At 41.0% G+C, this 27171-nt stretch overlaps 1 protein-coding gene across 5 annotated transcripts in view; it reads right to left on the reverse strand.

Annotated features, from left to right (window-relative positions):
• The window catches only part of JAZF1 (JAZF zinc finger 1), a 343755-nt gene that overhangs the window by 215973 nt on the left and 100611 nt on the right, over positions 1–27171 (reverse strand). For 3 of the 5 annotated variants that reach the window (XM_082398031.1, XM_082398030.1, XM_082398029.1), the window contains exon 2: positions 17459–17515. The exons of 1 other annotated variant lie outside the window; for it this stretch is intronic. In XM_082398031.1, coding sequence (XP_082254157.1) covers positions 17459–17515 — 57 coding nt within the window. Of the gene's footprint in view, positions 1–17458; positions 17516–21695; positions 23835–27171 lie in introns of those variants that run through there. One more of the 5 variants, XM_082398033.1, reaches the window with a different exon arrangement.

Genomic DNA, 27171 nt, shown 5'->3' on the forward strand with positions numbered 1-27171 from the left:
TCTTTATTAGCAGAGAGGGAGTGTTAACCATCACAGTTTCCTCTGAAGCACCCAGCTCAGAGCTTCACGAAGTAGGTGCTCCATAAATATCCAGTGAGATACTGAAGGGTAGATGATAAAGGGGTAGAGAGAGTATGATTTAGAGTCTCTTAAAAAGAAAAACCTGAAGTGTGCAATAACACCTAAATGAGCACTAATTAGGAAAAGGAAGCAGTTCACACCATGTGCACGTGACAGCAGAGAACAGCTCTGTGTTGGATGGGGCTCCTGGGAGTGTGAGTCTTTAACATATAAAAATTAACTGCAAGGCTCAAAGGGCACCAATATGTTGAAGGCAGCTTCATTTCTTGTACTATTTTGGAAAAAAGTAAAAAGGATCTTTTTAGGCTGGACTGAATGTATTATGTGAATGTGAGTATGAAGTTTCACAGAAGAAGAAATCATTCCAAACATTTTACTCCATAAGAATCCTGTCTACCATATCACAAGTGCTATACTAGTGGATTAAACTAAAAGCAAACACAGCTTATGAAATCAGGAGAGTTCCCCAGCTTTATCCTCAGATGAGGCTCACATTACTATTTGGCAATAATAAGCAGAGTGGCTGAGCACTACCCTTCTCTTTGTCTTTCTTATTCTAACAATTCCTAGTGCACACTCACCCCCTGCTCCTGAAACCCTTCCCCACGTCTGTAGCCCCTTATCTCCATGGCTCCATAAATCACTTACACTGACACTTTGGAAAACACTCATCTCTAATTTGGAGACTACCTATATCATCCTTTATTAATAAATGCCTATAAAATTTTTTGTGCCTTGAAGGGATAGGATTTTGAACTGCTATTCTAGAACATGCTAAAATGTTAAGTCACTAAATTTGTTCTGGAACACTTGAAAAAAAAAAATCACATTAATTTGGCCATTTTTCTCAATGTTTCAACAATACAAAGCAAGACTAAAGCTGGTTCCTAGTGAACCATCGTGTTGTGACCCTCGTCATTGAAGTACTTAAAGTCCAGTGGTTACCATACACTAAAGAGGGGTTTGCCAATGGTGGGGATAGGTTGAATTTTACTGGTAAAATTTCTAATATTTAGTAAAAAAAAATTTGCTAAATAAATGAACTGGTAGTATAGGAAGATTTCATCCTCATTATTGTAAAAATACATGTGAAAACAATGTTTTCATCACTTTAACCTACGTGTCTGCCTCCATGAGGTTTATAGACATTTTAGACTCTACCTTTAGACCTTGTACATACTAAAGGGAGACGACACACATGAACCAAACGAACGCTAACAGTGATAACAGCTAAACTTTACTGAGCATTTACTACTGTGCCAAATATTGGGTTGGCCAGAAACTTTGTTCGTGTTTTCCTGTTACACGTTATGGAAAAACCCGAACAACCTTTTTGTCCAACCCAATACTATCAAAGCACTCCTCAGCCATCCTATGCAGTAAAAACACCTGGGCCTGGTGTTTTCTCTATTAAAAGACTTTGAGTCCTGTGTTTAATGGTTATAGGCTATCCAGGTTTTTTGTAGTTTCCAGAGTCAGTTTTAGTAAGTTAGGGGTTTATACATTTCATCTAAGACTTTAAATGTACTGGCCTTAAATTTGTTCAAAATATTCTTTTATTAGATTTCAATCTCTGCCCTGACTGCAGATATGCAGTTTTTCCTTTACTAATAGTGTTTATTTGGAGCTTTTTTTTGTTTTCCTTGATGAATCTTGGGAGAGGATTGTCAACTCTATTAATCTTTTCAAAGAACAAACATTTGGCTTTCTTGATCCTGTCTAGCGTAAAATATTTTAAACTTCCCTTTAATTCTTGCATTTATTTCACTACTTCCTTCCTTCTATTTTCTGTGGTTCTTTTTCTAACTTAGGTTGGATACCTATCAGTTAGGGAAGCACAACCACCAAAATAGGAAAGAAGGAATACATTACAGGAATCTCATTAATTTTCAGTCTTTCTTCCATTCTAAAATAAGCATGTAAGACTATATATACATTTCCTTTCTCTCTGACTACTTAAGATCTTCTCTTGGTCAGGGTGTTCTGCAGTTTTACTATGTCCTATCTAGGTATGGATCTCTTTAAAAAATTTAATCTTATTTGGGATTTGCTGGGTGTCCTGAATCTGTGGATTAGTATCTTTCACCATTTCTGGAAAATTCACTATTCTCCTTGTCTCTTAGCCTTTGTTCTATATTTACCATCTTTTTGTCCCATAAGTACTATATTCTGAACACTTTATACAATCTTATCTTCCAATTTATTCTCTCTTCAATTCTGTCTAATCAGTCATTAAACTGCTTTTTGAGCTTTTAATTTCAATTACTATATTTTTCACTTATAAAAGTTATATTTGCCTCTTTCTCAAATATTTTTTGTCATTTTAAGTCTTGCTCCTTAGACATACTTTCAATCTCTTCTTCCATTTTTCAAACACAGAAAACATCCTTATTTTGTATATTGCATTTGATAAATTCACTACCTAAAGTCTCTGCAGGTTGATTCTGCTGACTCTTGTTTCATGATGACTAGTTTTCTTGTATTTTGAGATTTTTGAATGGGAGCTAATTCATTTTAGAAACTTCCTGTGAGGGTTATTTATGGTCAAATTAAGGCGAGTTTCTCCACAAAGAATCTGCACTGCTTCTGCTCAGTGCTGGGAGGGACTACCAATCAAGTACCACTTTAATTCTTAGTCGACATTGTTTCTGACCATCCAGCTCCTGTAAATTCTAGCCATAAATCCATGAGCTACTTTGAAGCTACATATTTTCTGAGGAGATTTATTTTTTGCTTTTCCTCATAGTTCTAAAGTTCAAGTCAGAAAATTTTCCTTGGAGGAATCTGTTTTCTTCCCCTAGCTTACTGTTACCAAGAGAAATGTAGCTTAGGGGTTCCAGTTCCATGGTGGGAGAAGCCTTTGCTACTCATACTACCCATCTTGGGTGGGTCCAGGTTTTTGCCTTCTGTGGCCCTGGAGGTTATAAAAATCTACGAGCAAGGGTAAGGTGAAAGTTGGCCTGTGGTGCTCGGCTTCTCTCTCTGGACTTCCAAATTTCACTAGGTATTTAACATCTGAGCATATCTTCCTGTCCTGTCAGATTGGCAGTGCATTGAGAAAGAATCCATTCCATTGATCCTGTGGGCAGGATGGTATACAGGGGTTCAGAATGAGACCTCTGAAACCACACTGCCTAGGTTCAAATTCCTGAACAGTACTTACTAACTAGGTAGTCTTGGGAAGTTGTTTAAACTCTCTGCCTCAGTATTCCTACCTGTAAAATGGGAATAAGAATAGTACTTGCCTCATATGTAGGTTTTTATGAGGATTAAATGAGTTAACACATGTAAAGCACTAAGAACATGCCTGGCCATAGCCAGAACTCCAAAAAAATTCTGTGTTATCATTACTGTTAAATGGTGGTGCCATGATGAGACCTTACAATGCAGATGCTGACTTTCTGCTCCATAATACTGTTCTCTTGTATTACCATTTTGTAAATCAAACTCTGCAAAAATGTAATTTTACATTAACATTTCTACCAATGTATTCATTTTTATGAAACTTCTATTTAAGAAAGTATACAATACACATAAATATATGGATAACAAGGAATAGCAGAAACACTTTACTGAACACTTCTTTTTATCCACTATTGTCATTTAGGACCAAAGAAGAACACAATAAAATTAGAAGACATAAATTGTTAAAAAAAAAAAAAAAAAAAAAAACCCAAAGAGTAATTTTAATGATGTCGAATGGAGGGAACCAGCTGTTGCCATCAAGTGTAAAGATGAGCAACCATGTGGCATGGTGATGGGAGAATGAACTGGGGTTTGTTAAATATGATTATCCTTTGCTCTTACTAAGCCTTATGAGATACAGATACACAAATAAGAGGCATAAGAGTTTTCAGGCCCAGTGTAGCCACATTTAGAAAGCTAAAAAGCCAATATATTACAAATAATGTCTTTAATCTTTTAGTAATCAGAGACATGGGTTTTGTAAAACAAGTATTGATTTCTTGATATGCTCATTTAAAAAATAAAGTGCCAAAATCAATCTCACTATCATGAACTCAATTTTTAATTGAGTACTGAGTTTACATTGCCAGCACTGATGGATTCTTCAGTTACAAAGTACAGAGTGAGCCCTCAAAGGGTGGTCCAGTGGCTGAGACTCCACGCTCCCAATGCAGGGGGCCCGGGTTCGATCCCTGGTCAGGGGATCCCTAGATCCCACATGCCGCAACAAAGAGTTTGCATACTGCATACCACAACTAAAGATCCCACGTGCCACAACTAAGACCCAGTGTGACCAAATAAATATTAAAAAAAAAAAGGGAAATCAGCTCCTTTGATTTATCACTTTTCTTAACAACAACAAAACAGAACATCTTTGGCTCAGTTGGAATTTGGGGCTGTGCCAGGTACCAGTTTATTGTAGCTCAACTCCCAATTCACCCTTTAACAGCTGCTCTGTGATAATGAACTTGACTCTTTAGGCATTTCCTTACAGTAAGGTCAATGTTAGGCTTTGTCAGTAGAAGGTGCTGCAGGGACACTGCAGTGGTTCCAGCACACTGTGTTTTTGCATCGTCCTGTCCCTCAGTGTTGCGTGCATACCGGAACATCTGTGATGCTCTGCTCCAGCCAGGAGATCAGAGCACACAGTCCTTCAGTGACCGCACAGCAGTGTCCCGGGCCTAGTAACCACCTCCCAAAGCCCTCCTGAACAGACCCTGTGTGCTGCAGTCCTTACACCCACCAGCCCCAGCTTGCCTGTGCCAAGAGCACTGTTTACTGCCAGTCCAGCAACTGTGGGCCAGTGGTGGCCTAGACAACCTGGCAAGCTTCCTGCATCCCAGCAGGCTGCATCCACACCCTTTCCAATGAGATCTGAACCCTAGCCTGCGGGAAGAGCCCCCTTCCAAGTCTGCCCTTCTTTGGGTACTCTTCTTCAGCTCTAGAGGACCATTTAGAGTTCTCTTTACATCCTTATGGTTACTTTCCTATCTTAGTTTATTCATTCTTTATTTTAAACTTCCCCTATTTGAATGACTATGTGGTTTCCATCACCTGGTTTGACCCAGACTGATACAGTGGTTGACTCCGCATTTCTGAATTCATATAGCCATGTACTCTTACCTCATCATACACCCCTCACTCTAGTGATTCAAAAAACGGTCTTTTAATAATGTACATCTCAGCTGAAATATTGGCCAACCATGCTCCTTGCATGTTTTGAAAATCCTTGAATGATGCCAGGGAATATCTTCCAAGCTTATTTTATTCTTTTCTTATATCATATAAAAGAATTCCAAGCTCAGCACCTCACCTACCCAGGGATTTAAAGTCAAATTAATTACTTACTTCACCCTCTTTTCACACCCTATTTTTTCTTCCGTTCACAAAGAGGGGACAGTCTTTTGTTCATAATTTCAAAATAACAAGTAGAAGATTTCATCATGCCTTATTCTAAAGCATTTTATTTTGACAGGCATTTGCAGATTCTAATTATTTACTTACAGGGTAACAACTTGCAGCTAAGATACTCAAAGTGCATTTAAAAATATGGATGGGGCTTCCCTGGTGGTGCAGTGGTTGAGAATCTGCCTACCAATGCAGGGGACACGGGTTCGAGCCCTGGTCTGGGAAGATCCCACATGCCGCGGAGCAACTGGGCCCGTGAGCCACAATTACTGAGCCTGCGCGTCTGGAGCCTGTGCTCCGCAATAACAGAGGCCGCGATAGTGAGAGGCTCGCGCACTGCGATGAAGAGTGGCCCCCGCTTGCCACAACTAGAGAAAGCCCTCGCACAGAAACGAAGACCCAACACAGCCATTTAAAAAAAAAAAAAAAAAAAAAAAAAAAAAGGATGGTTTGTCCACCTATTCAATGTTCTTTGAGGACCCAGTACTAGTCCAATCCTAGATTAGCTACTACGGCATAAAAAGATAAGTGAAGCACCCTCCCTTCTCTTCACTAGAATAGGACCAGAACCAGGTGAAAAAAGGAAGGAAAAAGAAGAGAGACTTAGTAGCAAAAGATAAAGAATCAAATATCTTCAAGAATAAAAATTTAAAAGTTTCATACCACATCCATTTGGCCTTGAGTTCTTAAATGAAGAAGCTGAATTAAATTTAAAAATAAAACTACGTACAACTGAGCAGTTCCTATACAAAAGTACGGGGGAATTTGCAATACTTCCCTATATGCCTTAGTAATGGAAACAAGCAAATATCTGTTTAGGACATTCAACTCACCAGCATGCAAATAACTTGACATTCTACAACTGTATTTTCAGTATCATTTGAGACTCCCTGAGTAAATAGTTTCCAATCTATATGCGTCTCTCTGACATGTGAGGGAGGCCTCAAGAAATGCCACCATCTGAAAGTTATCACAATGGAATTTCAAATGTAATGAGCTGCATCTCATGTCTGCGTAGAGAGCTTCAACAGGACTGCAAGAAATGTTCTATTCCTTCCCCCCCAAAATAATTCTAAAAGGTCACACCAGTCTAATGGTGATAGGAAACTGCCAAGAATTTTTTAAAAATTAGGCATCTTATAAATTGTAATTTTTTAAAAATAGAAATGACTGAGGCAGGCAAAATCTATATGCATCAAGAAAAAACAAAGATAGAGAATTAACATCCTCTCAATGACCAGAAAAATCTGGCCATATATTCACTTATTTCCATTTTTTAAAATTTTAAGTAAGTTAATTTCCCACAAAAATGTAAATATATTTCAACCCTCAGCATTTTCTACTTTAATTAGCCATCAGGAAACCAACATAAAATTTAAAAGAAGGAAACTATGTAAAAATATAAGGAAATGCTTTTTCTATTCTTATCCCACCATGTGAGCATAAAGCAACATTTCTGGAAATTGATTATTAACTAGAAAGGAATGAAAGGAGGCTGCCTGTTCATTACCACTCAGCAAAGAACTAGTTTTTAAAAACTAAAGCAAGGCATTCCAAAAAGTGGTTGCAAAAGAAATTCTGTAAAGTTTCAAACTAACCTAATGACAGTTGAGAAAACAAACTGTCACCAGCACTCAAGTCCTTCAGCAGAGCACCCCATACTTTGTTTGCCAAACAAAATATCAGGAATGTGGGGAAACGCAGGAAGAGATCTTATCATTTAACTCAGGCTCCTTTAACAGATTATGAAATCAAAGACCAGATAAGTTTCTTTGTTTTTCTTTAAAAACTACTCTGTGACTAGCCTTATGAACAGGTGGGATAAATAGGGTGCGATTTTAGAGGCACGAGGAGATCACCCTGCCTTTGCAATTTCTTGACCAGCCTAGAGGGTATCTGGAATAGTGCCATTAGACTTATTCTACTGGACTGTGCATTACATCTAAGACTGAAAGTGGGAAGGGAATTTATAGATCATTAGTCCAAACTCATTCAAGGTGCATATCTGAATTACATATAGGTAAAGATCTCTTACGGAAATGACTGGGTCTCCATAACCCCAGAGCCTGGCAGATGGTAATAATGCAAATTAATTGTAGTGTTGGTGAAAATGGCCAAAGAATCAGATGACTCAGATAAGTGCTGATATGGAATCCTTTGGGAGTAAGACTCGAAAGAGGTAAGTTTTGAATAAGAAGAGGGGGAAGAAGAAGGTGGGGGGGGGGGACGAGGGGGAGGGGAGAGGAGGAGGAGGGTAAATGTCACTATCTTATCTCAACATGTGTAAGTCAATGCAAGATGACTTATGAATTTTGCAACTATTTTGAAAAATTACCAAAGACGTTTTAATTCTTCAAATCTTGTTAGCTAGGTTAGTAAAGTCACAGCAGTTTAATGTGATAGCTAGGGGGAAAAATCACCAAACTCTCTCATGACTTTTTTTTCTTCTCTTAGGAAGTTGTAAGTTATATAGGTCCTATATTTGTCCTTCTTTTTAAATGGGGACAAAGCAGAGAAAATAAAACTATGACATGTTTTATTTTTGTGTTAGCTATTCAGCCTGGGGCTATTTTTCTTTCTTTTCCTTTCCCAAACAATGTACCTTTTAGATCTGACACCAAAGACAGAAGGGGGAAAGAAAAAAAGAAACGCTGAGCTCCATCAAGCAAATTTTTACTTCTGACAAAAACACTGGACCAGATGGATTGCAGAGACTTGCCAAGAGCACAGTTAAATGTTCGCAGGAGGACTGCTAACATAAGCATGGAACTTGCTAGTTCTTCTATCTCTGTTTTTGTTTTATTCCAACAACCAATGGCTAAGAAATGCCAAGGAAATGACCCCCAGGCAGATTCAGTCTTTCGCTTTACACATTACCTAAGTGTTAACACCTTAGATGCACTGGTCTCTAAGACAAACAATTAGAGAAATAAATCTCCCAGGCAGCAGAATTTCTCCAGAGGTATTTCAAAAATTGTTAGATACTTTCAAAAAGAACACCGCAAAGGCTCTGACACAGTCTGGGTCAGGGCTGGGAGGAGAGCATCAACAACAAATGATGGGAAACAGCAGCCCCCGTAACGATGCTCCGCTAAAGTACTGCACGATCCCCGTGCAGAACAGAGCTACCTGTGCCCTTCAGCTGTTAGGACATGACGACAACACTCCCCAGAGGACTGCTGCTCTTGCTGATTTTGTTCTTGTTGTTTTAAGACTCTAATTGGGAAAATCAGTTTGTGATTCTATTTTATGACCTGAAGAGATGAATGGCCTTTTTAAGAAAGGTTTTCCAAAAAAACCCCACAAAATCCATCCAAAGATGGCCCCCACTCATCCAGAGCCAAGAGTAGCTGCAAGTACCTCCGGAATCTTGGCCCAGGGCCAGACCCCATTCTAGACGGATGCTCCCACCAGCCAGTTAACTCCTTTGCACCTGCCTCACTCTTGAACATGAGGCTCTCTCCCATCCACCTCAGCTATGAAACCACCTGGATGACAACCAAAGAGGGCAATGCTGGAATCTGTGTCCACTTCAGCAATCTAGGCAGAGCTTTATCATTTCCTAGGCCCACAGCAGAGGGAGGCAGGAAAGGCTGGGTTCAAACAAAACTGAATTGGGAGAAATATAATCCTCACTGAAAATGTTTCCCTGCCACTTCAGTGTTGTTTGGGGGGAGGTGTCCAGGGGATGATGACCCGGGCACCCACAGGGCTGAATTCTGCTGGCACTGGTTGTTTAAACAAGTGAACTAATGCTCCCTCAGTTGGCAAATGCTGCTGTGCCCATATTCCCAAAGGAATCCCTTGCAGCTCCTCCTTTCCCTGGGGCCACCTCAGGCCTCCCCACCATCCAGCAACTAAAGAGGACATCAATACCAAGGCTCCAGCCAGTGTCTCATCAGGGGCTGCCCATTCCATGCCAAGGTGTTAGGTAATCTGATGACTGCCCCTGGGAAACTCTGGGGCACAGGTGATGGAGATTGGGTTGGGCAAACCTTCTCTTGTTTTCTGCTCAGTCTAATAAAATGAAAAAAATAAAACGAGGAGGATGGGCTTTGGCCGCTTAGAAAAATATAATGAATTGGAACCAAGTATGGGAATCAGCTTTAATTAGTAAAATCTCAGTGTTAGAAAAGGCTGGAAGGGGGCCTTCCGCAGGTGCTCTATCCAATCTCCAAGCTTTACAGATGAGTTAAGAGACTACAGTCACCTGCTGGTCAATGCTTTGGCCTCAGTCTCTCCCCTGGCTCACTCTGCTTCTCCTGAGTTTTTTTTTTTGTTTGTTTGTTTGTTTTAAGACAAACTATTTGTGTTACATTCAGGTGTACCAGAGACTGGGCTAGGAGGTGAACAATATGAGATGTTTTTCCATTAAAATACAAGAAGGATCTCTAATCAGCATGCAATTGATCAGTGAACATCTAGAAGTTCCTGACATCTGCAAAATGAATTGGTTCCTTTAAGTTAAACATTCCCCTTGTCATATTAATTATACTACTCATCTAATTAATAAAATCATCCCTAAACTGCATAAAGACAAACTTCCCCACAGACCTTGCCAGTGATCTCTGTGCCCAACTGTTGCAATGCCATTAATAAGATTTAACTCTACTGAAAAATTAAAATTTTAACCAGGGCCACAGGAAAATCTCATGAGCCAGATAAATATAGAAAATATAGAGGTTAAATTTCAGGTTTCAAGATACCTCTCCAAACACACAACATAGAAAAATAGCCTTGGAAATGTCATTTTAAAAAAACAAAAAGGAAGAGGAGAGAAAAAGAAAACATGAGTCATTGATAAACAATCTGTTGACAACTTTGTTTAAAACTGTACTAAGTATTTTGGGGTATTAACGATTGCCCATTATTTCCCCTTGTAATTGCAGAAAAGCTGGCTCTGATAGCAAAGACAGATGGCCCAGCCCCTTAACTGAGTCATCCCTGGTTATGGTTTCAAAACGTTGCCTGGCATCATGGCAGCTGCACTGAATGAATGTCATACAAAATGTGATCAAGGCCTCCACTGGGAAAGTCCCATGGGATTCACTCCACTTCTAAGATGTTCCCAAGGGCTCCAGAAATCAGGTCCTCTGAACTGTCCTCAGTTCACAGATTCTCAGAGCAGGGGGGTCTTACACATCATCCACCTGCCTATTATACAAGACGGACAGAGTGGGAGTGGAGCCCCAGGGTCACAGTTTGTGGCAGAGCAGGGAACAGTACCCGGGTATTTGCACTCCTGGCTCAGTGCCCTTCCGTCTTTATATCACTGCCTAATCTTTCCAGTTTTAGTGAAAACTGAAATTTCTCACGACTCAGTTGTTTTCACAAGGAGACTCATGCTTCATGACTGTGTTTCTTTTTAATCTAGAGACCTAAGTAGCGGACATAAATGAGATATTTGTGTCCCATGGATTTTTCCTTGTTTTAAGGTGACATGAAAAATGGCAGATCCTACACTTTCCACTTCACCAAAGATGGCCTTAGGGACATGTGTCTCAGCCTCCCCAGGTATCTCGTTCCCTGCCTGCTAACTAGTGTGAAGGAACAAAGGCAAGGCGAGCTGAGTCGTTGAGCAAGCCACGCACCTCAAGTGAGATGTGCTGGAGGAGAGGCCTGGTTTCCCGGGTCTGTGCCACATTCAAAACACCCGCAAAGCTTCTCACCACGCCCAAGTTGGAATCACGGAGGAAATAAAACTGTGCCTCCGTGTCTCCTATCAGACTTGGGGCTTATGGAGACTGTGAACAGTTCTGCCCACCTTGCAGATGACCCAACAGCCTTTGATGACGCCACCAGGAAGGGGGCCAAGATCCAGGGCATCTGGATCACGTCTAAACTCAAACCCATCAGGGGAACCAAAGCTCTTACGATTAAGTTCTAACTTAAATCCCTGGGGTCTTTTCCTAGTCATTGTTTTCATCTTTCGTACATAGCTATACAAACAGGGGGGAAATGAACTTATTTTCAACCCAGCTGGTTCACTAACGTGCAGAGGCCCACAGAGCTAGATTCAGGCACCTCTTCCTCTCGGAGGTGCCGGGGTGCGGCGGGATGCTCGGCTCACAGCACTCCAAGTGCTGAGAGTGGAGGGGTTTGCTCACGACCTCACCCCATCCCCAAAGAAGCCCTGCCGGGCCAGCGTGTCAGCACACCTACTCTTGAGGCCTGCGGGCCCAGAATAAAGCCAGAACCCAGGCTGCTCACCTCAGGGCGCCCCTGCACCACCTTCCCCTGATGCCTCTCCCTCCCTGTGCGCGGGGAAGTGCACTTTGGGGAAGAGGTGGAGAGCAGAGTCCTGGCAGCCATCCCGGGAAAGGGGAGCTTTTCTGCTGCTCTGTCCTTGACTTCTCCTCACCCTCCAACAGCTGTGAACCCTTTCCTTCGTTTATTTTCCAGCAATTAAAACTACAGCTTGATATCATTATTGTAATCCCTCCACATTGCATTTAGGGGAATTTTTCGTTATTAAAGACTTCGTGTGTCCATCCTGGAGAGAGAGAACAGTCTAGAGGCACCGCAGACCCTCAGCAGAGTCACCTGATTGGTTTTCATGCCTGAAAAAGCCAAACCCTTGGAAATCAGAAGTTGAAAACATACACGTGGCCACATTTTTCCTCTCCTTTGCTTCCATGCCCACTTGGAAAAGAAGAAGAAAAACTGGAGATATTTGCAAAGGTTTTATGAAATATGAGCTTTGGCTAAGCAAATGTTTTTGAAAATATCTGGACCATCCAAATAGAACAGATGTTTTTACAAAATTTTCCACCGTCCAGTGGCTGTAGTGCTATGTGATTCTGCCCAATGTTCAGCCCCCAGGCAGGCTGTCAGTGGCCTGTCAGTGGTCAGAAGAAAGGGCCCCAAGTCATACAGCCCCTCTGATCCTTTAGAACAAATTCTTTTCTTTCCCCTAACCCATTATTTTTCCCTACATGCTCAAAGGAGTCTCTGGCATTTGAACAGCATGGAGGTCCAGAAGCAGAGTGTGAAGGCAGCAGGAAGGTACCAAGTTCCCTCCATAACGTTCATCAACAAAGCCTAAAATTTCACAAGTACAAGACTTATTTCTTACTACGTCCTGAAGCATGAAGGTCATCTAAAATCCCCTGTTAAAACATGAGCTCCTGGAGGGCACAGACTTGTTTTTATTCATCTTTGCCCAGCATTTAGCATACTGCACACACACAGCAGACACTCAATAAATCTGATTGACTGGAATTAAAGCTACAAATACCTTTGTGGGAATAGGGCCATGACCAGCAGGCATCTTAACTAGAACTGGTTGCCAGGTAAAAGCAAGATAAACAGAGTATTCCTCCAGGGTGAATGCAGCTGCCTAATAGGGAATGGGGTTGGTTTTCCCACCATATGAAAAGCCAGCCTCCCCGTATGTACGGAAGCATCCGAAATGTCAGCAGGTAATGCGATGTGATACAAAAGGCTCCACACTAGATGCAGCCCGGAAGTGGCGCACGGGAAAGGTCTGGCACCAAAAGAGACCCTGTGGGTTTTATAGGGTCCAGGAAAGCCCCCCAAAATGTTCAGAGAAGAGTTCAGATCACAGCATATTTCTTTGCAGCTTTTATCCACTGGCATGAAGATGTAATACCTTTAGCTGAGACACCTCCGTCAATCACGACATCAGGAAGGTGTTAAAACTTAATTGCTAAATTCAGATTCTTCTGAAAAGTCCTGCCTCGACTGTCCTCAACAACATCTTTAATCCTCCTCCCAAACAAATGTTTACAATGAAACTTTCACTTCTTTTCTTTCTCATGGGGCCATTTGGAAAGGTTTTGATTTCTCAATAAATATATTAATACACAAGTGTTACTACTTTCTGTAAAAGTATTTTTAACCCAACTCCTAACCTGCCAGTATTTCTGCTGAACCTTCCCTTCCACTTACCATTTGCCACCCACATACAGACCCACAGATGGACCTTCCACCCGGTGACAGCACTTACAGCTGATTAAAGGGTTTGGAGGTGATGACAAAAATATGCTTGGTTTACAAAAGCAGGCAACATGGAAGGGCACATCTGTGACCAGAAAAAGCACAGATTTGCAGAGGAAGCTGCTTTTGATTTGCATTCTGACTGCCCGGGTTCAGAAAGAGAGTGGCCGGTCCAGATGCTTACATGGCACAGTGTCCTGGGGGATCCCATACTTAATATCTTCCTGGTCTTTCTTATTCCAAAACTATGGAACAAAACTACTACTAATGAAAAGGAGCTGATTTTGACTTTTTTTTTCTTATCAGAAGATGGAAAATGCTAAAGAAGAAACTAGTGATCCTGTAGGTTTAACATAACCATCTGAAATCTATGAGAAAACTCATTATTTGCATTAAGCATGTCTTCCATTCTAAAATATGCCAAAATGAAGAACTTCCAAGAAGATGCATGAAGGAAATACAGACTGCCTGTATAAACTGGATTCCACTACAAATAGGATGGATATACTTCAAACACAGTCTGCACCTTAACCCTGCATCTGTTATAACTGCCCTGGAGCACTAGGCCAGCTCTTTCATTTCAGTGAGAAAGTGTGATAATGTTGTCAGCCCAGGGTGCAAAACTGACTTGAAACAAACTGCTATAATCAACTTCCCCCAGACCAACTGAACTGTATGCATGGTAGTATGTAATAAATAATTAATGCAATTAAAGAAATGGTGTGCGTGCACTATAGAATTTAATCTGTTCAAGCTGAAGAATAAAGTTAATTTAAAATAATGGTTACCATATTTACTTACAGATATGACTACATACAACTCCACGCTTAAATAGCAAAAAAACAACTCCTCCAGTCAGGTCTTTAATGTAAATTGGCATTGCTTCACCTTTGAAAGAAATATCCCCAGACATACAAATTCTTGTATAAAACTTAAAAAAAAAAAAAGCCTAGAAATAATTGCAGAAATTAGAAAAGAAAAAAGAAAAAATATATAAATCACCCATAATTCGGCTCCCTTCCACCCCTCAAAAAACCTAGAACTAACATTTTAGAAGTAAAGCTATAAACACTGAATAGTGGCTGGTTCAAAAAGTTGGGGTAGAGTTAGAGCATCAGGGGAGGATGAACTTATCATTTAAATTTTTTATCATGTGCATGTAACACGATTTTAATTTTAAAAAACTAGTTTATACACATGTACATACCTTCCAGACTTTTCTCTGGGTACATATTGAGATTACATTGTGTGAATGGCAGAAAAGAATTATATTTAGGAAAAACAGAAAGACAACCTCTCTCACCTTGTTCCCCTCTCCTTCCCAACCACGGTGGCGGGGGAAGAAACTAGCTCTGCCCTCTACCCGGGCTATATGACTTTTATAGTTAGCACTATCTGTAGGTGTGTGCAGGGAGGAAAACGTGACCCACGATCTTTCTTTCACATGAAATACAAGACTACTGTTTTCTAGATTTCACCCATTTGAATCTCCTAAGTTTTTAAACGAGCAACCAGTGCCTAGAAAGTTACATACGCAGAGCTCGCACTGCCAGAGCCTGGCTGGAGACCCGCTTTCTGACTTCCCACCCACCCCAACCAAGGCTGCTCTCAGAAGGGCTATTTCACATCTGCCGTTGCACTGCCCCATTGCAGGTTCAGTCCTCAGACCTGCCCCCTGGGGTGGTGACTTTAGGCTGCCCACCACCCCCCAACACAGGAATGCTCACAGTTTGCAAATCAAGTCATGACCACATTCTCCCCACCAACCCCACGCCCCGGACTCTTTGAGCTTGAATCTTTGCATCTTGCTGTACTTTTCATTTTTAAACCAAAGCAGTTTTTCTCTTAATGGTTTGGCCTAAAATGGTCTCCCCTCCATCACTCATAATTTTACCAGGTGCACTTAAAACCACCAAGGTGTACTCCCCTTTGAGGAATACCGAGTCCTCACCCCTCATCACGTTGAAGCTACCTGTTTATGTCCCTGACTTCGCGTCTGCATCCTTCTCCCTGCCTGGGGCGATGCTGGCTGCCACCTCAGGAGGGATAACCACTCTTTTGTGGTCGGTTTCAAAGTAACTAACCTTCCATGCCCGAAGCCCCTGGATTTGTGAATTCTTTGCTGCAGAGGGAGAGCAGGTTCAAAGAAAACCTCATGACTATGTGGTCAAATGGGTTGATAAGAAGTAAAATATAATAAAATAAAATAATCATAACTGGAAAGAAATCATATATGAAAAAGGAACCCAAATGCCACATAAATACAATCATTTAAGTTGAAATAGATGCTGAAAAAGAATAGTTTTCTTTAGTTAAAAAATCAGAGGTGAGGCTTTTCCTGTCCAATTTATTCTATCACTTTCTTATGCTTTATAAAGATACAGCTAAGTAACAGCATTATAAAGGAGTCACTGCAAAATTTCAAAGCGCCTCACATTTACCTATGCAGTGCTGTTTTTTCAGGGTCTGGGAGAGGATGTTGAAATTATTTGGCCCCAATACATTACTTTGCCCCAGATAAGTTAACAAGTCAGTGTCATAATGTCAGAAGAAGGACCATTAAACATTCATTCAGGTCACTGAACGAAGTGCGCTTGTGGCTAAATATAGTAAACTTTTCTCCAATTTTTAAATTGTGGTAAAATACACATAACATAAAATTTACCATATTAACCATTGTAAGTGTACAGTTCAGTGATATTAAATATATTGACAATGTTGTGCGACCATCACCACCATCCGTCTCCAGAACTCTTTTCATCTTGTAAACCAAAACTCTACAGCCATTAAACAATAACTCCCTTCCACCTCCTCACCCTTCCATCCCACCATGCCCCTCACCCCTGCCCAGCCCCTGGCAACCCCCAGTGTACTTTCTGTCTCTGAGTAATTGTTTCTTTTATGAGAATAATTCCAAAGTTTGAGTCGTGGAGTAGAGCTGAAACCTGAAATGGGATTTTAATATTATGCACAACACCTTAAAAGGCCAACAGGAAAGGAATATCCCATATGAAGCAGAAATCCAAGGTAAAGAAGATCTGAGAAACAAAGAAATTTGTAGGGCTTAAAAAATAGAAATACATATATGTGTATGTATCTACACACAGAGAGAGATTTCCAGTCTATGGGATAAGCTTCATATTTTTATGGAATAAAAAGGATACATGGGGCTTCCCTGGTGGCACAGTGGTTGAGAATCTGCCTGCCAATGCAGGGGACACGGGTTCGAGCCCTGGTCTGGGAAGATCCCACATGCCGCGGAGCAGCTAAGCCCGTGAGCCACAATTACTGAGCCTGCGCGTCTGGAGCCTGTGCTCCGCAACAAGAGAGGCCGTGATGGTGAGAGGCCCGTGCGCCGCGATGAAGAGTGGCCCCCACTTGCCGCAACTAGAGAAAGCCCTCGCACAGAAACGAAGACCCAACACAGCCATAAATAAATAAATAAATAAATTTAAAAATAAAAATACTTTCTTAAAAAAAAAAAAGATACATGGCTTATTAAATAATAAATATGGTAGAAGAAAGCTGAGTAAGCTACTATTCAGTAATCTGGAGTTTATAAAAGAATACTTTCATAATTATTGTGATCTTTACATTTTGCATAATATTTCTTACTAATGAGAACATCCCCCACCCTCCCCACTGTGTGAAATTATTTATTTTTCAATTGAAATTGAATTGACATTACTATACACAGCCTCATTTTGGGACAAAGCCTACCCCACTCACTGGAGGATCTACTGTGAATCCCACGGGCCCAAAATGAGACTTTCTGAGGCCTGGTCGAATCGTTCATAGGAAATGTCATTAACAGTAATAACAACTACTCCTGATTTATGTCCTCAGTTTCTGGAAAGAAATCCAGGATGAAAGGATAACATGAGCCTGAAAATAAAATCTGCTTTTAAAGTAATCTACTCAGACACCAAGCAGGGTGGAGAGAGGGGGTTAAGGGCATAGTCTTTGGAGCCAAGCGGATCTGGGTTTAAATCCTGATACCTCACTTCGAACCTGTGACCTGGCAAATCACTGAATCTCTCCGCACCTGTGTGTCCCCAGGTATCAGTGAGTATCTGTGGAGTCAGGCTGTTGGAAGGATTATCTGAAATGACAAAGGGAAAGCTCTCACTCGGCAGAAAACTTCTCTCATTACTATACCCCAGCATCTCCGGTAGTAACAGAAGCGAGACTTCCTCTCTACTTCTCCTGCTCCACAGAAGCCATTAATTTACTTACAATAAGCCATTGGCTTGATAGTGAGCTGACCTACTCCAAGAATATAAGAAATTATTGGTTAAATAAATGAGAAAATTAAAAATACATATACGTATAGAGAAGGTAAAACCTACTCCCATCCCCACTTTCCCTTATTTTTTACCTTTAACGATTTCATGTGTGTTATTCCAAACCTCTTCTATGCACTTATAAGTGTATATTGTAGTTGGTTGGTTCCCCCCCGCCAAAACAGGTTCATACTGTACATAACTGTTCTGCAGACTTGCTTTACTCAACAATACAGAGTAAAAAATAACCCTTTTTAACGGTTTCCTAGAGTGAATATACTTTATTTAAGCATTCCCCATATTAATGGATATTTCGGTGAATCCATTTTTTTTTTTTTTGCTAGTAAAAAAAAAAAGTTGAGCTAAGTGGTCTTGCTAAGTACTTGATTGATTTGAAACAATCTGACACTAGCTATCTTGATCATAGTGACACCAGATCATAAATAAGGTCAAAATAACATAACAAGAGAGATGAGAAGGAAAGAGAACTTCCATTGGCATTTGGAGCATTTTTTCACTTTGACTCAAAACGTATCCATTGTGGAGGCATGCCTTCTCCCCATTCTCAGGGCAGAGACAAAGCTCACATGCTTAGAAGTATGTGTTTAGGATTCTAGACTTGGTTTCACTAAAATGGCCTTGATTGGATGGGGTCCCTCCGCAGTATTAAAACTGCTCTAATTGCATTCTTCAAGCCAGCTGAAGGCTGACAGCTTCCGCTCCCGGCTCATTATCAGGGCACTTCAAGGGGCTCCATTATGAGCAGAGCACCTGGTCCAAATTTATTTCAACGGCCCAGGGCAAAATGGGAAGGTGCTTAATGTTCAACCACAATGGTGACATTTTTACGAGATATCCAAGGTTCAGAAACAAATAAATGAAAGGTTTGAAAGGAGCACGAACAGAAACTGTGACAATAAAAATTCAACATTAATATATCAATTTAAAACCATATACCACCCATACACTTGGGGTAAGGCCAAAGGTTCAGTGCAGGCTAAACAGAAAGAAAAAGGAGGATAAAAAAGCCAGTACCCAACTCCTCCCCTGACAGCCTTCGCTAAAAGGACAGATCAAATGTTTAATTTCAGGATAACAGAATGAGAGGCAGATACTGAATGCTAGTTAGGATAACAGAAAATTCAGCCAGAATTCGGAGTGTTAGTTTTAAATGGACTATGTCCATACCTTTTCTCTGGTTTGCTTACACCATTGCTGTCTTTCTGACTTTTAAAAGTTCTCTTTTGGAAATGAGTAAGTTAAAGATGCCTTACACAGATGTTTCCATGAGAAAACATTGGGCAAATATGTATTTAGAGCTTTTTAATAAATGTATAATAGGAAAAATTTCCCAGGTAGATCATAGCAGGTCCAAAGTAAACATTACAACCCATTGCATAAATCTACATCTAGAAACTTCTTGTCAAGTGGGATTTTGCTCTCTGTGGCTGAGTATTTGCAGAGGACTTAGTATGCAGACAACAACCAATTTTAAAGCCCAAAACCCAGCTGCAGAGCATTAGTGAGCTCTACCCTCCACCAAGAATCTGTTTAAAGAAACGTTTAAAGTAAATATTTGTATTCTTTTACTAAACACAACAATGACACTCACGTTGGAATCTAAGAAAATGATGAATGAAAAATTATCACACAGGCACTTTACAATGGGAATGCTGACTAAACTGGAGCTATATGGATTTACTAAATGTTTAGTCTCTTAAGAGAAAAAGAGGAGGCTAATTAATCAACTGCACTTGGAAATTTTTTTCAACTATTAGTTGCTTTCAGTATTGTAATTTTATCTTTCCCAAGCATTTTCCTTATTAAGCCGACCATACAGATGTGCAAACATTAATTGGCCAGACCATAAGGGCTTTAATTATTTTACTGATTTAAAAAGGCAATTAGGCAGCACCTATTTTTCACATATTGATTGTACCTACCCCGGTTTTCAATCTGAATTCATGAATCATTGGGCAACTGGTATAACCACAGGCTGCTACTTTAGCCTTTTATTCTGTTTTTTCTAACAGACGAATAAAAGCACTTAGAATTAATTACCTGATAGACTCACCCTAACTAAGAAAAAAACAAAAAAAAAAGCGTGGCAAAATCCCTTTAGAATAAATTCTGTATCTAAGTCACCCAGCAAAGTGACCACTTGTGTGACAGCTGGCAGGCCCTCTAGTGCTAGGTCTTGGAATTTGGGAACTTGATCTGGGTGTTCAATAGTAGGGTTTTTGGTCCAGTTCTGAGTCAGCCTTGCTTGTGCCTTTACTGTATTCTGCAGTCTCCTTTGAAACTACTTAAAGGGGTGGAGCTCTGGGAGTCCACAGGGAATTTCCAAGTTCACCATGGAAACTGAAGTAGTCATTTGGATTCTGTATATCCAGGTCCGGTTTCTCCTTCACTTCAACCTCTGTCATTATCCTCCCCTCCTCCTATATATATAAGACCCACTATATAAGATAGATCAAAATAACAGACTGCAGTGACGGCTGTTCATGGTGGTACTTATGAGGCAAACATCCCCAGCCTTTCCCACCTTTCTGGAACAGAAGGACACGGAGGGGTCTGGAACACTTTCACAAGATGCCATATCGCATGAAAAAATTTGAGAACCGTTGGTATAGAACAGATGGTTTTCTAGCTTTTGTACACCGTCCCAGCTCTGCTTTAGGAGGCCATTGTAATGATGATAATGCACCATTTATGGGCAGGGTGATACGGTAGAAAGAGACCTAGATTTGGGTAAGAAGACCTGGCTGGATCCAAGCACTGGATGGCATTGAATAGCTGTGCAACTGTATGCAAGTCATCTTTAAGCCTTTTTAGCTTCTCCATCTATAAAATGGTAATAATTATGCCTGTTTTACCTATAACAGAGAACCACTGAGTCTGTCACATATGCACATGAAAACACCTTGTAAACTGGAAACAAGCGTTACAAACGACAAACATTTCTATAGAAGCCATTTCCTTCATTCAATCACCTGTGCTGCCCTCTTGTGGTGAGCAGGCTGCAATGCTACTCAAAAGGCCAAGTTATTTTGTGAATTGCAGATTCTATTACTACCAGATTATTTTTATGCAACTAACCCTTGATCGTTAGGCTAGTGGAGAGAGGGACACTTGACATGGAATATACAATGAAAAGGATCTACTTGGGTTTTTTTTTTTTTATCTTGATGACACAGCAGAACCTGAATTTCAGTGACACAGAACAGAAAGGAAGTTTAAGGAAAGAATCCTAAATTTTTGAACAGTGACTCCAGACACTATACTCCTACTCATTTTTCTGTACCACTAGACAAGGATAAAAATTTTTTTGGAAAGTGTAAAATAAAGTACTAGACGAAAAGAGAACTTGTCTCAGGAGATCAGCTGAGGAATGGTGGGAAGTCTTGCCCTCCATCCTACTCTGCACATAGATATTCAAGCCAGTGGAATTATTGACGAATTGTAGGAACAAAAAGCCATCGATAGATCTGCCTCTAGAACTAGGACAACAGACCTTTAGAACTGCTAGGGACCTGAGATATCATGTTGTTCCACTTCCTTTCTTTACAGTTAAGAAATCTAAGATGCAGATAATTGAAAAGACCTAACTGGGGCTGAATCCCATCAGAGCACACACCGTCACACCCAGCAGCCTCCTGCTTCCAATCTTATCATGTCTCAACTAACCCTCAAAATACAACTTCATCCCCATTTCTCTGTGACACTGGTATACAGCAATGAGAAATACTGAAAACTACTGAAAACTAAAGGGAACAAAATAAAATATTGATATTATCATTATGAGAAATCATGGAAGTAGCAAGTCTCAAAAAAAAAAAAACTTGACAGTTTATCCCTGGGTTAGCAAATATTAAAATAATACCAACAACAGTTAGTTCACAAGCAAATCAACAAAGGCTTGTTGGTGGACTGAGTAAGCACTCAAGAATTTGGCTCCTCTCTCAAATGTTTAATTAAGAAATATTTAATTATACTCACTATGCAGCCGGCTCTGTTTTAAATGCTTTCTTTGCTCCTTATAACCTCATCACGATACCCAGCGTGCTGTTAACAACCTTTATTGACTACGTCAGTTTACAAACCACAGTGAGCACCATGGATCAGACCAGTGATCTGTTAATGAGGGGGGGTTATCAAGGTTCCTTAGAAGAAACTGAGTAAGTTGGTAAATCTAGGGGAAGGGCAAGAAAACCCAGTGGAAAACAGCACAGGGAGAAGCGGCTGGCAGAGCTAGAGCATGCTTTGCATTCTTTTGCCCTCAGGGCAGCAGAGAACACAGTTGGAACGTGACCAAGTCATGTTAAGGTTTTGGGGACTGACTAAGCTGCGTGTTCCCACTCCTCAGTAGGCCTGGAACAGAGCGCTCCCCCCTTATGATAATAACATTACGATGAGAGAAAACACATGCAGACAAATGGCACCTTGGAAGACAGAGCAAGCCTGTTCAGCTCCAACTTGGAGAAAGGTCTCAGGAGGGGTGTGGGAGGGGTCTATATCCACAGAGGATGAGCATGGGGGGAAGAGTCAAGAGCCTCCAGGTATCAGTTCGCAAGGTTTGGTCATAATCAGTGCCAATAAGGCAAGTAACTGCCACATCCACTAGCTTGTTCTACCCATTCCCTCTGGCTTAGAGTGGTTGGTCTCAGGGACTTGAAAGGGACCTGGGTCTGACAGAAGGCAGCATCCACGCTCCCGGGTGAACGAGCCGGGCCCGGAGCACTTGCAGCAACCTCTGCTTCTACCCCTGGGCCTTGGCCCGGAGCCTGATGCTACCTACAGAGGGATGTGGGACAAGAGCTGAGGCAACAATGACAAGCAGGAACTTAGTGAAATGTAAAGGCCAGCAAGTGTGAGGTGCTCAAAACCTCATGAAGAATGACTCGATATACCTTTATTTTTTGTGTTTCTATCTTCCCAAATAGGAAAAAAAAACTTAACACAGACTGAACTTCTGTTTTTATATATTCACATATTATGACATTCTCTAACAAAACTCTGTACTCTTATACTCTCTTGATAAGATCAATAAAGTAAAGCTCGATTAATCTACACATCTGACTGATGATAGTTTAATAAGTGTTTATTGAAGAAATCAATGACAAGGTAATATTAAGGGGCTAGATAAATTGATCTCAAAAGTTACTTTCAACCTAAAAACGGTACGTTTTGAGATAGCAAATGTGCTTATTATTGAAAAGTCCCTATGCTAGTTTAGAATAGAGTATGTTTGATCATTATGAGAAAGTATAAAACTTTCCTTAGACAGGTGTCCTCTGACAAAAGGAAGTGAGAGATTTGATGGGATTTTTCAAAAAAAATCGTGCCAGAGGATCACTTCCTTGGAGACCAAGGGCATGTGTCTCCCCGTGGGAGGGAGACAGATGTCACGCTCCTCTGCAGTCCCCAACTGCACCGGCCAGCCTCCCTCATGGAAACCGTCTTCTTGGCTTCATTTGTCTTAGCCCATTCAGGCTGCTCCAACAAAACACCACAAACTGGGTGACTTGACTTATGAACAACAGAAATTTGTTTCTCATCATTCTTCAAGCTGGGAAGTCTAAGATCAAAGTGTCAGCACATTTGGTGTCTGGTGAGAACCCACTTCCTGGTTCACAGATGGCCCTCACATGTGGAAGGGGCAAGGGAGCTCTGTGGGCCCCCTTTTATAAGGGCACTAATCTTACTCATGAGGGCTCCAACCTGGTGACCTAATCACCTCCTAAATAATACCATCCTCTTGGGGGTTAAGATTTCAACATATGAATTTGGGGGACATAAGCATTCAGGCCATAGCATCACTGCTCTCCCACTTCTGGCCGTTCCTTTTGCTCTTATGCAGGCTCCCTTTGTCTAACTTTGGAGTGTCCTTGTCCTAGAACATCTTCCTGTGTGCTCTTCTCACTCCACATGTTCCTTCCTCCCCCATGGCCTTAGTTAATATCTGTACAGTAATGGCTCTCAAATCTCCTTCTCTGGCTTCACCTGCCCATCAGATGTGTACACTTGGTGACTCCCCAGGTTCCAGCATGTTCAAGATCAGAAGCATCACTTGCTCCTTCCTCTGCACCTGGTCACCGTCCTCTGATCCTCTCCTGGGTGAAAGGCACCTCTGTTCACCCAGCCGCCCATCAAGACCCCTCCCTGAGGCCTTACCCCTCACCTCTCCCAAATCACAGGGGATCCCCAGCATCCATTCTGGCTCCCAGACATGGCAACTATGCCTGGAACTTTGGCTCCGGTGCCCCCAAATCTACTCCCTGCTCCACAAGGCAGCCAGGGCCAGCTTCTTAAACGCTAACGTGATCACCTCATCCCAGCTCAAAACCCTCCAATGCCTTCCATGGCCCTGAAGAAAATCAAAACTCCTTAAACTCTGTTCAAAGGCCCCCCAGTCCTGACCATTGCCCAGGGCTCCAGACTCTCCCGACTTAAATACTTTCCTCCCCTACTTTGCATCTGCTGCACTCCCAGGTTAAAATGCTTTCCCTTACCCGTTTGTCTCACCCTACCCGCAACGATCCCTTCCACCTGAGGCCATTCCCTCCTTCAGCTTTTCAGCTTCTGGGGAGTTTTGCCTGAACCCTTAAATCTAGATCTGGTAACCTGTCCAGGTGCTCCCTTTGGGTCTCTTCATGCCCCTCAGGTTAACCCTTAGGTCTAGTCTACAATTTCCTGTTTACTTTCTAGTACCCCCCCCCATTTGTTTGTAAATTGTTGAAGGCTATAAATTCTTAAAGGCTGTTTTGTTCAAATTGTGCCCCTAGAACCTAGCACAAGGCATATCACATGATAGGTGCCCAATAAGTGTTTACTGATGAATTAATGAATAATTATTACTACTTCACTCATGAGTACTCGAGCTCTGAGTTGTTAATACAAAGTGGGAACACCATGGGTTTTAGAATAAGACAGGCCTGGGTTCCCATCCAGTTCCACAGATCACAAGCTCTGTGATCTTAGAATATGTAAGGAAGCCTTCTAAAGCTCAGTATCCAAAGCTGCGGGGGCAGAATAAACCAACTTCACAGACTTGTTGCGAGGATTAAAATACATAGGATATAAAGTACCAATGTACCTTGTATTATTTTCAAAATTCAGTGCTACAAAGTTGTTTATTGCAATACTAATTAACGCTATTGCTACCTTAAACTTTAGGCCATCCGGGAGGTTTCTGAAGTTCTTTATGTGAGCAGTTATTCAAAGAAATAAGCCTTGCTCACTGGCCCAGCACCTTCATTCAGGGCCCTGCATTATTACTCAAGCAAATTGGTCAGTCCAATGCCTGTCAACCTAAGAATTATAGGTACTGCTTCTACAATTTACATTTTATGGTAACAAGTGTAACAGTATAAAGAAAATAGTTTGTTCTTTCCCAGGATGGTTGAAGGAGGGCAGAGAACAATTGTGAGTGTATTTTGATAAACATTTCAGTACAAAGAGTACCAAAATATACGCCAGTCTTGTAACCATCATACTGCAACCCTTCCTGCCTGCTGAAGATTCTGGAAGAGCTCCCCTACTTTTTTTTTCCTTTTAATGGTTTGTTACTGCTGCCTTTAAGGGAATATCCTATTTTTCAATGCAAGCAAAGTAGGGAGAGATGGCTGGAGAAAGGGAGGGAGCGAAGGAGGATGAGGAGATGGGAGAAAAGGAGGAAGAAAACTTAAAACTTGCCCACCATTGTGGATTTAACAGAATCTTGCTTTACTGATTTTACAGCACAACTAAGCCTCCCCATCCCTTCAAAAGGCAAAAACTGTAAAAAACAAAAACAAAACAAAAAAAACTCCAAAAACACAAACACAAAACCCTTTTGGTCAGACTAACTAGTGGCTTTGGAACCAATTACAAAGCACTGTGAGATGACTTTTTAAATTCAAACTCTTAAGCTATCCAACAAGTCAAGTAAATTGTGGCAGCTTCAATACCCACTTCAAAGGTCTGGGTTCTGACCACAGCCTCCCATCCAACCCCCCACAAATTCCAACAGAGTTAATCCTGGCTTCCTGGCCTTTGCGCTCACAAACTAGAAGTACTGCAGACCAAAAACCGTAAGAGTTCCTTTAGTCCTTTCCAGACATGACATAAGAAATCCCCAAATCCTGAGGGTGACCCCACCTCCCCACTCCCACGATGTTGCGTAAGCATCATCCTGCAAGGTTCATGCCTCACGAGGTGGAAAAGAGCTGGCCTCTCACTTCAGAACAAGAGAAAATCTATGATCTAATTCAGAAAGGATGTTTGTCCTCTTACCCACGGGGGCCCACTTCATATTATACTTTCCAAGCCTTGCATATTTCAAGCTTTGTCCTAGAACTCTTATGGATTTTAACCTAAAACATGAATTGATGTGGCTAACTGGCATAAAATCCCAAAGACATTAATACTGAATGATTTTTAAAACGTCTTCTGATATGTATCATAACCACATTTAAAATGTTCCCTTCTGGTTTAAAATAAATGATCCAACACCTAAGTATAGATTATTTCCTAAGGAAAAAAACTGCACAAAATGAGCAATAAGAAACCCTCTTTATTATTTAAATATGTTCTCTTTAAAGTATATATGACAAATTTTTTAGAAGCAGCTTAGGCCTTCATAAAACTACAAATAGGTAAATGGAACACTTAAATCTATACCTTTAAATATCTTCATCCCCCAAGACTAAGACCTCATATTCACAGTATCATCCCGAGTGACTTTTTATGGCCAAGTTATAAACCCCTCCAAATACAGGGTTTACAATGGAAGTGTTGACATCGTGTTAACTGTTGCTCTGCAAACGGGGCCCAGGAATCAAGGCACACTACATTTATGAGGCAGGTAAAAGTCTGTACCCATTCATCACAGAGCCATAGTGACAGACCCTAAGTTTGAGGTCCAGCCTCATGGGTCCAGCCAAACTAATGTACCCCATTTCTCACATCATTGAGACCAAGAAAAAAATTTGCAGGCATTTTAATAATTGTAAGGCTTTGACATTTTTTCAGAAATCAGGGAAACAGCCTTGCTAAAGCATTTCATTTATTTACACCTGCTATGGCCCATTTTTGCACATCTGCAAGCTACTAGAGAAAATTTTTCTTTCCCATAGATAATTCATGAGAATGACATGCATTTGCACAAACACAGCCTTTAATGGAGGTCCATTACAATCACGAATTCCATGTAGTCACTCACCCAACCTACACTGAGGCCACACCAAATTGTGATTAATTACCAAAGGAATATTCCACTCCTAAATTATAATTCAACATTCCTATATAAAACAATCTAAAATGTCAGCACTCTGCTTTTATGACATCATGCCATCCCAATAATACTGTTTTACAAGTAAATTCCTATTATATATTAATGAGGGCTGTTGGTGGCTAAACATCTTGCCTCCCTAGTAATGACTTGGTTGAAGGCAATTAGGGAAGCCAGGTGCAGCTGAGTTGGGTACTCATAAAA

This window comes from Balaenoptera borealis (assembly GCF_965194805.1).
Source record: "Balaenoptera borealis genome assembly, chromosome: 7".
NCBI lineage: Eukaryota > Metazoa > Chordata > Mammalia > Artiodactyla > Balaenopteridae > Balaenoptera > Balaenoptera borealis.